We start from the raw sequence: 16,600 nt of genomic DNA on the forward strand, positions 1-16,600 counted from the left end.
AAGGGGAAATAGAGTTTTGAGATTTCCCTGTATCATTTAATTCAAAGGTTCGTCCTCTGAGACCCACTTATTCATAGCGTGCCAGATTTGGTTGGCACAATAACAGTGATATTCACAATGGGCACTTGAAGGCATCGTGGAAGGTGTATGGAGAGAGACTTGGCAGGGGATAGACAGAGAGGCGAGACAGACCAAGCTAAGCAGAAGAATCACTGAATAACAAGAAGTCGCCCTACGAGTCAGAATTAACAATAGCTGATGGAAAAGCAAAAGATGAAATGAATAAACCTCTTGCAAGACAAAGCAAAAATGATGTGATGTCTTGACAAGGTGCAAAAAAGCAACATCTTTATTAACTGAAATACAGCGTTTTTGTTGCAAAGAGCAATCCTGCTTGAGTGATCACAAAATGGCTGTTTTCACCTACCCCCGATCTCCGCTGACAGCTCTCTACTTATTTAGGAGAAATAAAAATTCCGAAACATAAAATTCTGATTACGCGTCATATACATGTAGTCATTTGGAAACAGTAACATTTGAAAATTTTCTGTAAATGTCACTGTGAACAGGTGGGGCCTATTAGTTTTGCAGTTTCAAACAGGATATGCTCCGATTATTGATTTAGATCAGGGGTCTCCAACCTGTAGCTCGGGAGCAACCAGTAGCTCTCCATCCTCTTCCAAGTAGCTCACCGTGAGATTTCTGAATTATACATATTGTGCTGAATAACTCAAATTTGATTCATTAAATGCCTATTTTCTTTGTAAATGTATAATTTTGATGCCTAATTGTGTTCACTGATAACTAGATAATGGATTATGTTTTATAGACATCTAACTGTACCTCATTTTTGGCTCACCATGGCTCTTATATTTACAAAATTTCTGGCAACCACTAAAATCAGGTATTTTTGTTTTACATACCTGTAACCATTGAGGGGGACACTGTGAAGTTTGTAGAGAGTATAAGTACTTGTGCCTACAGCTTGACCACAGACTGGACTGGTGTGAGAATACAGATCTGAGAAGAGGGTCCTAAACAAGCTCCTGTCCATCATGGATAACCCCTAGTCCCCTCTGCACAGCACCATCACCGGAGAGTAGAGCAACTTTGGGAACAGGCTGTTGTCCCTGTCCATGTCTGTACAATGCATCACTATAAAAGGTGAATGCAAGAGGACAGACAGCTGTGTTGCTATGTTTGTTTCACTGTTGGTGCTGACAAACTTAAAATAATCATATGTTACAGTTAAATAGACCTACTACATACCCTCCCTTATTATTGTACCTTGATTTACACAATAAATAGCTGATGGTGACAAGCAACAAGCAACAACTAATGTAGTAATCAGTATATTGTGAGCCTGTCTGCCCTTCACCTCTGATGCCATGGCATACTGTATAGTTGTATATATTGTGTATTGGGCTAGCATATGCTGTAGTTAAACACATACTGTTCCCCAGAGAGAAGCCGCCCACTCCATCTGTATCTCCCAAGCAAAGGGCCAAAAGAGGCTAATAAGGGTCAACATGTATGATATATGGATCGTTGATACAGGTAAATACACAGAAAAGCTTTAATTAATATTGAAGGTTACGTACAATTGCTGAAACTAATGTTATAGTGAGATTTTGTGCTATGCATTTTTGTATTAAAAGCTGATGAGACTAGAAAGTACCATATGACTCATCTACAACTCAGCCTGTCTGTTTAACATATTAGACAATTCAAACGCTAGTCAAAACAGTGCGTACAAGAGTGCACAGTAAAGTGAGCGGATGGTGTGTATCAAACAGTGTCCTTATCAGTATATTAAGAACGACTTTCATGTATGACAAAAAACAAGTCAGGTGTCAATGCTGATTGGTTGTTTACAGGTAGAAGATATGTTTAACAAGGCACCTGGTCTGTAGTTCATTGTGAAATACTAAATTAAAGGTGTAGAATATAACTCGTCGTGTGGAAGAATCTGTCAGGTGCTAGTGCTGGAGATGTTAGTGTTATGACAAAGTTACAGATAACATCTGTGGAAAGAATTTACATCGTGCGCCTTTAGGTTGGGGATGAATGTGAAATATTGACATTCTTCACCAAGTTAAGCATTTAGAGAAGAATATATCTTTTACTTCTGTATGTCAATATTGAAAGTGTATAGGTCCTATATTACACAAAATTGACATTAAGTCATTTTATAATGTTGTTACCTCCTCAAAAACCTATCTGGAGTTGTATTTTGTTTCGTTCACACATCCTTGAGTAGTCCTTTATTATTACTCTGTCTACACCTCCAAAGGTTAAAATGCTCAGTTCCACCTTGTGATGTCATGAAGCGGCAGTTTTCCAGTCAACGGCTCCTTTTACCTTTAGGTCAGTAGAGATTGGAAATTCCAGTGCTGAAAATTATCCAAATGAGTCAAGTGAAGGTGAAAATTCTAGTAGAAAACAAAGGGAGCACTTCCTGTATCACCACATGACATCACCAGGTGGAGTGTTTTCTAGGGATGTAGCAATAACCAAAATATTGTGATACTGTATCGGCAAAGTTCTCACAATAATATCGTGGACCATCACAATATGTAGAATTACAAGTCTCTTTGCTTAAATTAAGACAGAGACAAAAAAGGAAAAAGACAGAGGGAACTACACAGACCATGATCCTTTGCTCCATTTCAGTGCAGACTACATGAAGAAATAACAGTTCTAAACACTTTTAAGTCCTAGTTCTTTGGATTAAGTCTTGTCAAGTCATTTTAAGAGGAAAAAGTAGCATATTAACAGTTTTGTTAGCCTCCACAAAATATCACAATAAATATCATACCGTGAGGTTCATACTGTGATGATATCGTATCGAGAGACTTAGATATCGTTAAACTTCTAGTGTTTTCTGTTTGACAGAAGAACTCAGCCTAAATATTCAGGATTTGTGTCTTAATACTGTGTGTGAATGAAACAAAACACAACTCAAAACACTTCTGATGAGGAAACATTATAGATCAAAAAATAGAGTAATATGGACCCTTTAAACTATGAGAATAATACTTCTTCCTTCTAAAAAAGAATCAAATGCTTATAATTTAAAACTACTTACATCTGTGTCAGGGCCCTTGTCAGCTCCAGGACATGAGAAGGTAACAAACTCATGGCACCTCTTGTGGACCACAAAACAGCACACTGGAAGAAACACACACAGAGAGAGAGAGACATCTTTTAAGTTTATAACACACATACTATTGCGCTATTGATCTTCTTTATGCCCTTGTGAATATGAACAAGAAAAAAGCAGAAACATGTACTATGCAGGTTTGTGATGTAAAGAGAAATCCAGAAAGGCATAAAAAGGCAAAATAGACAAACGCATTAATGTCAATCAATCTCAAAGTGAAGTGACAATCCTACGTACGACAAAGATCCAAACGCAGAGAGACAGACACGTGCCCACCCACGCACTCCCACACAAAATATACACGTCCATCATCATGTATATGAGGAAGATGTTAGCCACGTGGGATTTGATAAATCATTGCTTATCTTAATTTAAATTGTTTTATTTTTCTATTTTGATACAATCTGTCCGCTGGGCTCATTGTCATGCCAGCTGCTCATTTCTCTGTGTGCTCGAGCTATTGTCTTGGTTTTTGCCAACGTTTTCACAGTTGCCAGACAATCTGACGACCATTAATTCAACAAGTGGAGGGAGTTTGTAGGAATGGCCAATAAACAGCAGGGGTCCAACTGTCCATGCAAGACACTGAACTGTGGGCTGCAGCTTATTGAGCTAGATCCACTGGGTAATGTCATTGCCATCTTTAAAGACTGATTCAGTCCACATTTATACATTCTTAAAATACTAAACAAATACAATCTAAATCAGTCAATTCTGAGTTATGGCCACATGGTAAAAGTAAAAGAAACTAATATAAATTTATGTTGAAATTAACGCTATATAATATTCAGTTATGATTATGCATAGGACTGGGAAATTAATCGACAAACCACAATCAAATCATGTCTAATTGTCAATGATATGGTTGGGGATTTTAAATGGAGAGGTGTATAGCCATTTCCCTGTTAGTAAAAGCATAGAGATGGAGCAGAGTTCAGACTTTAGAAGAAGAAATTTTCATATTTTTTTGTGCTAAATGGCATAGATTAATGTATTTTATTGTTGCCTGTACTGTTCATGAAATCAATACTAAAAGCCCTTTCTATTTTGTTTTTGAAAAGACCAAATACAATTATTGTGATACATTTATCTCATGTTGCCCAGCCCTAATTATGTAGATTGTAAAGCAGATTATAATTTAGAAATAATACATTTTAAATTAATCATCAGGGTAATGAAATTGTTAAAATTTGCAAAATTATCTTAAAAATTGCACACTTTCCGGGGCACTTTTTATTACATATGGCACAAGATGCAGCTTATCGAACATAATGATGCTGACACGCAGGCTGTCCTGGATACATAGTCAATGAGGAGAGAGGTGTGCAGAGTTTCCAAAATATGTAATAGAAGTTTTATGACATTGATTATTTGTGATGAGTAAGCTATTAGTATAAGTTTTTCCAACTCGTGCTAAAATGTCCGTCTACATTTAATAAATCAGTTGTTAATTGTCTCCGATTTCCGCCAGTGTGATCCTTTAATGTAACTTCATGGGCTAGACCAGGGCTGTGCAAAAATATTGAAATATCGATATTTTGTATTGTTTAATGTGTGATACAGTATTGATATCATGGGCTGCTGTATCGATGTATTGCCAAGTTGTATTTTTTGGTATATTTTACAAAATTATTTTGTCACAGAGCTACAGTTTTGTTGTTTATTCAGAGGAATGAAACACAAACACACAACACATCTGACATTTTCACTGTTTTGATGATTAAAATGTTTGTGTTTCATATGAACTTTGCACAAGACGTGGTTTAACAAAGACTTTTGGTATCACAGCCATGATTTAGCCATTGTTTTTTATTGAAACGTATCAAATCAATTTGAAATATATCGTATCAAATCAAAAGCTCACTGTATCGAGATATATATTGTGTTGTGACCTATGTATCGAGGTGTATCATATCGGCAACTTCTGAATGATACCCAGCCCTAGGCAAGACACATTCTAGCAACAAGCATGAGCTCTACAAATACAAAAATCATTACCATATAGAAACGGCTGGGTCTAATCATCACCGAGGATGCTAAATAAACGCATATGTGTTTGTTTACCATTATGCAAATAAGACAAGGAAGCTGTTCTTTTGGGAGCTTGCAGTCTGTGAAAACAATTGTGCCTGAATAAATGTATAAAATATATTAGGTTTCATAAGGTAAATACAAAGAGTATCAAATAAAACTGACAAGTTAAGTTACAGTTGTAACATTTCAGATGACATCTTTTATTCTCATTATTCAGAGACCTCCCACTTAAATGTCCCTTTTGGTAAATCCCAACTCAACACCCACCCACGGACTGTTCCCATTTGTCAGAGTACATTCATTGAAGTTTTTTTTCTTCACAGCATACTTATAACACATGAATCATGATTGAAATGACGTATGATTTTCAATCCCTCCCTACTTTCCATTTACCCATGCACACCCACCCAGACGCTCAACATTTATTGCAGTTTAATGTTGTAAAGTAAAAGATTTGGAGATTTTCATATGAAGGTTAACCCACAAAAAAGTGAAATAGCAATTTCATTTTGGCTACAATCTCAGGCAGCCTCATAAATCTTGCACGTAGAATCCAGTGTTTAGTAAACTACTCATGGGAGTTAGCATCGTTCCTCTATGATGTGGAAACTCGGATAGTTTTCAAAGATTTTTGGGGTTGTTTTGTTCAGAAAACCTTGAAACATCTTGAATAGAGTTGCATCTTATTGGGGTGGTGGGTGATGTGCAATTTACATCAAATACTATCTTAGGCTAAAATTAATTCTCTTATACATTTTTTAAATTGGGCATTCAATCTTGAGCATTCATGGCCTGCATTTCATTTTCTAAGTCTGGTCAAATTATAATTATCACAGTTTATAATTGTCAGTGAACATTGTTTGCCTGTGTTAGGCCTATAAATGAGACAAGGCGACATTACTTTTACAGACTAATGCAATAGCAACTAAAGCAGAGAAAGTAAGTCAGCTGAGTATTAAGCAAGGTAAAACAGAGCTACTGTGTTTTGATATGTTATGTTATCATGTAGCACCATCTAGTTCTATTTAATTAAAACAGAGAACTGATGGAGTTTGCTGATGTTGTCTCTTTGCCATTAATAATTTAAAATAGAGCATGAAAACACTTGCGTAATTAAGAGTATTTTGAGGTAGTTGCCCAAGTGCCCATGTGTTTTAAGAGAGAAACTCGCTCATGAACAGTCTCTGTAACAGCAGCAGAAGTGAACTACTGACACACTGCAGCATCTGGGATTTTATGATTAATTACTACGGGCTTCATCTCAACAGCCTAATTACATAAGTATGGAGATAAGGGGCTTGGTTTGCACAGAGCAAATTACACAATTCTACTGCACGGCAAGCAGAATTTGAGCAGCAACAACACAAGTTTACTGTTCTAAAATTCAGGCTAAATAAAGCTATGAAGCAATTTGAATGAGGCGAAAACAATATCTGCAAATGTACTATGACGGCAAGTGCTGGAAACTATTACAAAGATAGCTGAGGAGTGCTTCATGGATTACAATCTAATGACATCACAAGGGGAGAATAGAGCATTTTCAGCTCTTGACATCTTAAATATGCCAAATTATTCAAATGTGAGGACAAAACAAAACAATTTCAGTGAAATGGCCAACTGAAGACATGCCCTGTGCATCAATTAATCAACTGAAAGAGGGTGTGACAGTCTAAAAGCTTGTGCAAAAGAACTTGAAGTATTAATAAACAGCATCTTCATAAGACTACACTGTCCAGTCACCTCCAAAATCTCAGCTAACTCCTTTCTTCTGTTGTATATAGACTCCATTTAGAATCTTAATAATTAATCAGTTAATATAATTTTGTCATCCAAATGTCTACAGTCCTATTAAAGTACATTTAGCACAATATAGTTAACTCTTGCATTGAAGTAACATTACTCTAAGTCTTCCTGCTTTGACTACTGTAGTTTAAGATGGTTCTGCTGGAGTGAAGCAAATCAAAGGGCAGTGGGAGAGATCTGGAGAATTGCAGGGACCAGCCAATACACAAATACAGGTCTCACAGCCACAGAGAAACTTCATTAATCCAGGACTGGTTCAGGACTTAACTAATATCCAGGATACATTCCAAGCCGAACAAATAAACAAGGACTTGGATAGTGATGATAAAAATAATTACTGTTTCCCCAAGAATCCTGCATGTTGTCAGAGCTGATTAACTTACAAAATATTGTATTCCAATTTTCTCACTAGTATTTGCTGTTTATTACTTGAGGCTAGTGAAATTGTGATTTAAACTGGTTTGTGATTAATCTTTGTAGCACTAATCATCAAGTACTAGTGTATTACCGACATGTCAATTGTGAACATCTCTTGGGGTTCAGTGTTTGGTTTTCAGTTTCCAGTGTACAAGGGCCATTTTGACCATTCTAAACATATACTATTTAGTTTTGAATGGTCCTAATTTCTCATCTCTCTGAAACCATGGATTACTCCAGTCTCCCCTCTGCCATTTAAAACTATACAGTTGCTATATATGGAAGCTTTTCTAGCCTGCATGTTTGAGCTTGCATTGAAAGAAGCACGTAAACTGCTGCTCTTTTCGAAGAAGATTCCGTCTTTTCGAGGAGTGTGGAGAGGAGGGGCTCGGAGGGCAGGGGTGGGGGAGGTGTATTGTCCTCTCTTGGTTATTTTTAGGCGTGATTCTGGCCAAGGCTAGAACAGTGTGTTCTGATGCCCAGCCTGGAGTACAAACCAGGGAAGACATATCTCCCTCCACCTGGCCAGTTGGACGCTATAAATACAACCCACGTGCACTGGTGACCGTACGTGCGCATGGGGCCGTATCTGAGGCTGGTGCTGGTGAATGATGAATGAAAAGAGAGGCTCCACACAAAAAGCTATGGGAAGAGCGGTGGAAAAAACTGAAAGATTGACTCGTGAAAAGAATGATATACATCTGAGACTGCGCCCGGTCCGTGTCAACTTCTCGTCAAATTTTCATGAAGTTCTAAGGTCAAGCTCAAAGAAACCATATCTGTCTGTTGTTTACCATTACAGCCACTCCCATTTGCTTTAAGATGCCTGGCTCACTAGTTTACATACATTTTTGAATACAGAAAAAAATGTATTTGTTGTGTAAAGACCGAATATTTTGCAAAATTTACTCCATGTTAAAACGCTGTTACCTCATCAAAAACATACTTTGCCTGGAGCTGTTTGTTGGTTCATTGACACGTGTTTGAGTAATCCTTTATTATTAGTCTGTCTACATCTCCAAAGCTCAAAATGCTCTGATCCACCTCGTGATGTCATGAGGCGATAGTTTTCGAGTTAATAGCTTGTTACATCAATGAATTAGGAAAACACTGGGGTGGTTGTTCCTAACTTAAGCTCTTACTCTAACCCTAAATAGTGTAGTTTGGAGTAGATTTAAATACATTTGTATAGTTCTTTCTTCAGACCAGAGTCACAAAGAGTATAGAATGGACATGGTCAAAGAGCAGGAGTGTCATGTATTATATATGTACTACATGGACTGTGTGTGACTGGTGTGGTGTTTTATAAGCAGTGGAAGCATCTCTGTGACAGCATCATTTGGATCAGAGGCTTAGAATACCACGCGGACATGCCATCTCCGCAACACCACACTGACTTAGTACAGTGACCTCTGACCTTGATTGCAGTGAGTGGCAGATCAGAGATTTCCAAAGCCGCAGGTCACATGACTCATGACCGACTGTCCTCCCTGAAGACCCGAGCAGACAGATGGCTGCTGGACAGAGCGGCTCTCAGGCAAAGTGAGGACTGGGACTTAAAAATATATAAAAAATAAAAATATTTTTAAAAGTATATTTTCTGCAGAAATTAAAGAGTTGAGGGTTTTGTGCTGATGTGTATCCCTTGACATTAACTAAAATAAAACCTCTCAATACTGTGAAAAGAAAAATCAAAATTTCATAATCATTCATTATTCACTGATGTAAAAACAGCCAGATAAAAAAGCTCTTTACATTTAGGTTTTCTTTCTGGGTGTTTTTTATTGTTCTTGCATCTAAATTATAAGCTAATAAACATTTAACTTTATGCAATATTTATTTTATGATCTTGTTGGCAAATAAAACCTGATATTTTCACTTATAAAGCCCAAACTCCTGGCACAGCTCTATTTGAACTAATAATCCTGCAATTATCTAACAGCGTGAATTAAAGAAAGAAGAGAGTTAAGGCTGCTTAATGCTCTTACATCTGACACTGAACAACCTTCACTTTTATATATATCTTAACCCTGTTTATTATTTCCATGTACAATACAGAAGATGAGTGCAATACAGCTGTGTAAATGCATGCTTTAGTGCTTTAGTGTGATATATGGTGCTGTTTGCGTTTAGTTGGAGACTTGAACACTAAGCCAACAACCACAATTTCAACACATACAGAATTGTGCAGTGAATGCTATAGGCACATAGAAGACAGATGGGGTGTAATAAGAAGGGTGAAAAGGCCACTGAAAACAGCTGATCAGTGATGGACTCAAAGAAAATATGATGAAAGATATATAGACATCCTTAGCCAAAATAGCTTAAAGTTCTCTTGATCTCTGTTTATGTCTGAACGCATTAGCATAAAACCCCAAGCTTGAGAATCTGGATGTTTACGTTGTTTATTCATATATGAGAAATGATGCAATGTGTGCATAAGAACGAGGGGAAAGCGCATAGAATGGAAGAGAAAACGCCACAGGGGAGTTTGTGGAAACGTCTCAGTGTCAAACATAGCAAAAACGAGAACTCAGACTGTGCTCTTGTGTTCATTAGTTAGAGTCTGTGGTACTAAATGAAGCTTTAAATTGTAAATGTGTGATGGGGCTTGAGTTGCGTTCAAGGTCGAGATAACCTTGTCAGATTCACATCAGTGCTGCAGGGATGTCCCCACAGTCTGCTCGACATGCAGAGAGATGACAGGCGACAGCTCTTAGCACCTCTGCACCTGTCCTGGGAGATCTGGATCTGTGTGTCTGTGGATCTGGAGCTATAGACATTTGTGTCATGTTATATTGCATACAAAACCTATGAACTGAAATGGCATACAGTAATTTAATGAGCTATTGGAAATCATTAAACTAGACACATTCATTTCAAAATCACATAACATTTTGGCCAAAAAGATTGGGATCTGGTATTGTCAAGATTGCTATCTCATTTGCATGCACACATACAAATAGACCAATATATGGGTTGGTGATATATCAAGCCAATATGTATACTTTCAGTGTATCTGCTATTGTCTTTGAATCTCCAGCAGATGCTGATGTTTTGTTTGGCTCAACCAGCTGCCTAAATGTACATGAAAATATATGCATAAAACTTTATTTGAATACTTTAGTCTAAAGAGGGTACTTGCAAAAATGTGACTACACTGCTCTCGACACAGTTCGCATTAAAACAAGGCTGTGGATGAGTTCGTACTGAATTCTAATAAGATAATTTGGGGAAAATTACCTAAATACTTCACATATTGACCCAAAAATATCAGCAAAGGTTCCTCTAAACCAGGCATGTCCAAACTATGGCCCGGGGGCCAAATGCGGCCCTCAGACAAATTTTTCTTGGCCCTTACATCAATTAAAAAATATTTTTTGACTGCAAGTTTTTTGAAAATCTTCCTTGATAAAGCTAACATTTAATATTTAGTGTTTGGTTTTAAGGATCTTTGCGTGAATAAAGTCTGATGGATCATTCTAACGTGTTAAACCTGCACATATTTTAATTATTCACTGTACTGAGGTTCAGTCTGTGGCCCTCGATTGGCCCTCTGCTTCATCTGTGTTTAGAGATGTGGCCCTTGATGAAAAAAGTTTGGACACCCCTGCTCTAAACAATTGGTATTGGCATTGGCCATAAAAAAAAGAAAAACATCGGTTGGTCACTAGTGGTTAGGTGACATTTTTACATTGATCAATCGCAAGGTAAATCACATTAACGAGTAGAAAAGCCATGAGTATGAGTAAAAAAAGTATTCTGAGAAACTGCTTAAGTGCTAGAAGTAAGAGTAAAACATATAAAAAAATGTATTTCTGAATGAGGTGTTAATGTTAATTTGAACAGACAAAACATTAAATAATACAGACTCTGGTATTTCCAAAGAGTTGACACAAAAATTAGGAATAAGATGGAAATGTTCTAATCATTTGATGCTCGCATTAAGTTTTTGTCACTTGACTTGTAGAGAGCTTTTACTCAAGTAAGAGTGCTATTACTTCACACAAAATATAATCAAAGCAGAAGTAAAAGTATGGTAAAAGTATAGTATAATTTCTTCAAAAAGTTTCTCAAGTACATGCAACTGAGTACTAGTACCCAGCTCTGCTCAAAGTCTGAGTATTTGAGAAGTGCAGAACTATTCAACTCCACAATATATGAAGACCTAGCTCCCCCATCCATATTTTACAGCATTAATAGTGTTTATATAAAAAAGCATCCACAGGAGACTGGATCAATTATCCCAAACTACAGGTGGGAGTGTTTGGCTGCCAGACACGACTCAGTCACACCGGGGAATACAGATCCTGCCTTATGAATTAAACATGGCTCCTGACACACATCCTGACTTATATTTTTAGTGCTTTTACACCTGGCTCATTTTACCATAATGTCCATTGTGTCCACGTCAATGCTCGTTGATGGTAAGTGTCAAGTAATGTCATTAACCATTTGTTCACAGTACTAAGGATCTGCTTCTGTATTATTAGTTAGTAATATTTTGTGAATTTAACAATGACTCTGACTTTGTTGTGTAGGCTAGGAATGTAGAAAAGCAAAAGAGGCTTGTGATTGTACTTGAAAAAAGCAAACAAAATAATAATAATCAACATGATCAAGCACCTCAACCTTTCCAACAAAGATCTGACATAATGTTGGCAATCCAGTAAAAACAATACACTGTAACAACTAAGCAAGTAATGATGAGAGCAAAATATTGTGAAGGTCACGTAGCCAAAACTCATTAGCCTCATTGCTTGTCCAGTGTCCGACTCCGTTTAATCACAATGTAGCAAGATCCATTTTGTCATTAGACATCCCCACAGCCTCCAAAATGGTAAATAATTTCACAATCATGCTCCTTGTTCATAGGCCTGTCATGATAACACAAATATGAGCTACTGAGATAAATGATAATATTGATCTACCACTGATAGAATAGAAAATAAAGCAGCATAATTTTTAAAATACTGTATCATTAACTCTTGTGCACCCCTTTAAAATAATCAAACCTGTGGTCCTTTGTGACAAAATAGCACACTGGAAAAGAATACCACAATATTTTTATGCAGTACAGATTTTTGTCCAACGTTTTTATATCAGTGTCTTCATTACTTCTGCCCTAGTCATACATACCAAATATTATGTAATATTTTGAAATTTGATATTCTTAAATGCCATTTTTGACAGCAAAGTCTGAAATTATGTGCATGAAAAAAAAAAAAAAAAAAAGAAAAGAAAAAAATCTGATTTTTTCTATATCTTTGAAGTAATTTGAATTTGTTTGTGCTGGGATTATCAGAGGCTGAGGGCTCCTCTAGAACACATCCATATAATTTTAACATCAAATATCTACGCCTCTGGCTTTGAGTCTGGGCTTATATGTACAAATGTCTTTCTATTGATCTAATCTTGTAATGGAAGATACACAGTAAAAAGAAAGATATCAATAAATTTAAACAGACACTAAAACAAAAACATCTGAAAGGTTTTCAACACCAAAGAATGAAAAATAAATCAAAAAGTAAAAACATACTGGCAAAGTTATGCCAAAAGCGATTTTGAATGGAAGTCAATGGGACAAAAATGTACCTAAGAACCACGGGTGTGAGTATTTTGATTATAGACCGTTCAATTAATGTGATCTTGAAAGAAAACACAGAAATTATTGTGGTGCGATTTGGTGCAATATAGCCAAAGTTATGCAAAAAAGAAAGGGTGAGATGTACAAAAATGTACCGAGGGGTGCAGGAGGGTTAAACAAGCATGAGTTACAACATAAACAGCAGAACCAACAATTAGTCTTGGAAGTTACTTTTTCATCCCTCTACAGCTCAAATCTTACCATATTAAATAATAAATAGCAGAAACCTCCACACAAAAATATGCACACAACAAATATTGAGCCCCAAAATATATTGCTCTGGGTTTCATATAATGAACATTAAGTCAGTGTAGTACTTACTATGACAGGCTTACTTTTTTACAGCACATGGACTATGCTGAATATACATAACTGCGTTAGGGTAGATCAGACCAGCTCTGTTCTGCTTTAGTGACCATTCTTGACCCACGGCAGTCAAACATATGGCTTCAAACTACAGCTTAAGTGATATGCAACTAATACAACGTGGCAGCACATACAGTATTATGCTCTTATGCACTAAAGCTTTACATTACAAACGCATGCTACAGAGGCTCCCCGCTCCCCATCACTTTCCCATGTTAATCTGCACGATACCACATATAATGATTAGCAGTAGACTTGCAGTCAGTCTCATATGTAATCCACACTACTGCTCGTGCAACTTTAAAAGGCTGCTGTGCTTTGTGTCGACATCCAGCTTTGATCTGCTGAAGAAACTTTGCTCCTTGTTAAAAGTTGCTTTTGGTACGAATTCATAAAAAGGTTTCTATCTGAGAAAAAAAGCCAAAAAGCAGAGGAGATATATCAATAAAAAACCTTAAACGAACAGTTCTGACAGCTTCAGATATCGAACTCTTCTTTCAGACTGACTTTAGTGTTTATACTCCTTTCTTGTAGCATCACTGTATGTTCAAAAGATAGTACGGCTCTGAACTATTGATTATCTACAAGCTATAGGGAGGCAAGACACAAGATTAAATTCACGAAAACGAAACAAGGCGAGACTTTGGAACAGTTTATAATAAAATAATTGTTTGGTCCTGTTTGCAATTCTGCCCTAACATTTTTTAACTTAATATTTTCGTTTGTAGTAGTAGACCTACTTTTTGGAACCACAGCTCCCCAAGAGATGTAACTTACCAGGTCTTAACTTTGTTTTTGTCCAATCCAAATATCCAAAAAGTCCCACAAGATTATTTCCTCATGTGTGCACAGTCTTGCGGCAATTTTATCTCACAAAATCTTGTGGCACGAGATCTTGTCTATACAAAGTTTCAGTTGTAACCATAGCTTTTTGAAGTATTTGGGTGGAAAATAAGAATAAGAATTAAAAAAAAGAAGAAGAAAATTAAGATGTAAATGTTCAACTATGTAAATGTTTAACCCTTAGCAACAAAGTCTTAATCTATCATTTCTTACCAAATATTACTTAATTGTCTTTCATCACCCTTACAGCTTACTGATTATTACCCACTAAAAGGGCAACTTCGCTGATTGGCTGGTGCCCAGACGTTTCTGCAAACCGTCTAGTGTATTCCGATTCCTGACCTGGTCGATGAAGAGAAATGAAACTGAGCGGAGGCACTAGATAGCGCCAGCCTGGCTACTGAACCATTGTCATCTTTAGATACACCTACAAATATGGAGCAAAGATTCTAAGAACAAATGGCTCTCCACTTGTGAAGTCTGTAAATCCATCAAATTCATCCTGCACCGAAATAGCTGGCTGTCAGACAGTGTATACGATTTTGTGGCTAACAGAATGACACTGTAGTTTAGCTTTGATATATGCGATGTACCTGACATGTCTCCGGAGCTGAGACACACAAATCACAGGGAGTTTCAACAGCAACCTGACTCATCGTTCTTTTTGCAGTCTAGCACAACTTGAGCTATGCTATTTTAGAATTTTTACAATGAATATTCCTATTGAATTTCAAAATGCCGTGGGAATAAATGATAAATTTTACTTAATTAGAAAGAAAATCTGCTTGGCTATACAAAATAATAGTAAAGGTAAGAGTGTCTCTAATGTTGTGGGTGGATACGTTGTGAGGCAAATCGGATGAGACATTGGTATATAGAAAAAAGCAAAGAATAAAAAGCATAAAGCACACTCGGAATTGAATGAAAGTACAGAGAACCCACAGATCTTGTTTTGAATAGGGGCTTTTGTTACATATACGGATATATAGTTTGGCTTTGTTCCTTTCTGCAAGAAGTGTTGACCAGATTACTAAATATCACTGTGTATTTTATGGTAAAGAATTCACAGATTGGATGATCTGTGACTAAAAGCTACATACAATGCTTGAAATTCAATGATCATTCAGTTTGTATTAACTTGATGGCTTGAATTGAAACCATTAGATCTTCAGTCCAAGGCAGTAATGTATCACATATAAATATATAAAGCGTACTGAACCAATCATTAAATATAATGAGAGGCATTTATACAGTTTTATAATACACCAATGTATTGCAGTAAATGTAAACTAAAAGGATTTCAGGATAGCTCTTAAGCCATAGATAAATATGAATATTTCCTTTTTTTCTTTTTTTTTTCTTTTTTAGGACATTCTTACTAACCATAATGGTTTGGCATTCATCAGAAATGAAATGTGCTACAATATTCCTGTAAACGTCTTTCTGCTGGAAAGTTACATGGCAAGTTTCTGTTAAATCTTATTTCAGATCCTTTTGTATCTTTTTGATATAGGCAATACACTTCATACTGAAAATTTGCAAGTATTATGGGCCAATTTCATTTCAAATTTCTACCCCTACCTCTTCCCCCAGCCCTTGCCCTAGAAACTGCAACAAGGGGTAGTTGTTGAAAGCAAACCCCTACGAATTGGGACACCCCTTCAACAATCACATACGCCATCAGTAGTCTCTGCTGGCTTTTACGTAAGCAGACGCAACAAGCTTTTGCCAGAAAGCCAACATGCTGTCTACATCTGTGGATTCTTTGGGATCTGTGGTTGTGGTAGCGGCTATGTTGTCAGTGATTCGCAAGGCATTCTGGGAAATTGCTCATATCCCTTCGTTTGGAGTGTGCCTCCGAAAAATCTTTGTTTAGTAGTGTCGTGTCGTGTCGTTTCGTAGTATAGTATAGTATAGTATAGAATGTATCCTCAAAAACAGACCTGGAGTTGTGTTTCGTTTCATTCGCACATTTGAGAAATGCTGCATTATTAGACTGTCTTCATTTAAAATCTCAAAATGCTCTGTTCCACCTTGTGATGACATGAAGCGGTTGTGTTCAAGTTAATAGCCCCTCTGACCTTTAGTTCAGTAGAGTTTAACAATTCTAGGGGGTTGAAATGATCGAAATGATCTTAATGAAGGTGTACGGAGTGTTGAAAACAGTGGAGTACTTCCTGTATTAGCACATGACATCACAAGTCAGAACAGTGTTTTCTGAGAGAAAAACTCAGCCTAAATATGCAGTTTTTTTGTGTTAAACATGTGTGAATGAAACAAAACACAACTCCAGCTATGTTTTTGATGAGAAAACATTATAACATAGT

At 36.7% G+C, this 16,600-nt stretch overlaps 1 protein-coding gene across 2 annotated transcripts in view; it reads right to left on the reverse strand.

Moving 5' to 3' along the window:
- Positions 1-16,600, reverse strand: part of prkcab (protein kinase C, alpha, b) — a 96,392-nt gene that overhangs the window by 62,969 nt on the left and 16,823 nt on the right. For both annotated transcript variants that reach the window (XM_055152594.1, XM_020932324.2), the window contains exon 3: positions 3,089-3,171. In XM_055152594.1, the coding sequence (XP_055008569.1) occupies positions 3,089-3,171 (83 nt within the window). The remainder of the gene's footprint in view (positions 1-3,088; positions 3,172-16,600) is intronic.

Source organism: Boleophthalmus pectinirostris, unplaced genomic scaffold (genome assembly GCF_026225935.1).
Source record: "Boleophthalmus pectinirostris isolate CB_2022bp ecotype Guang Dong unplaced genomic scaffold, ASM2622593v1 HiC_scaffold_17, whole genome shotgun sequence".
NCBI lineage: Eukaryota > Metazoa > Chordata > Actinopteri > Gobiiformes > Gobiidae > Boleophthalmus > Boleophthalmus pectinirostris.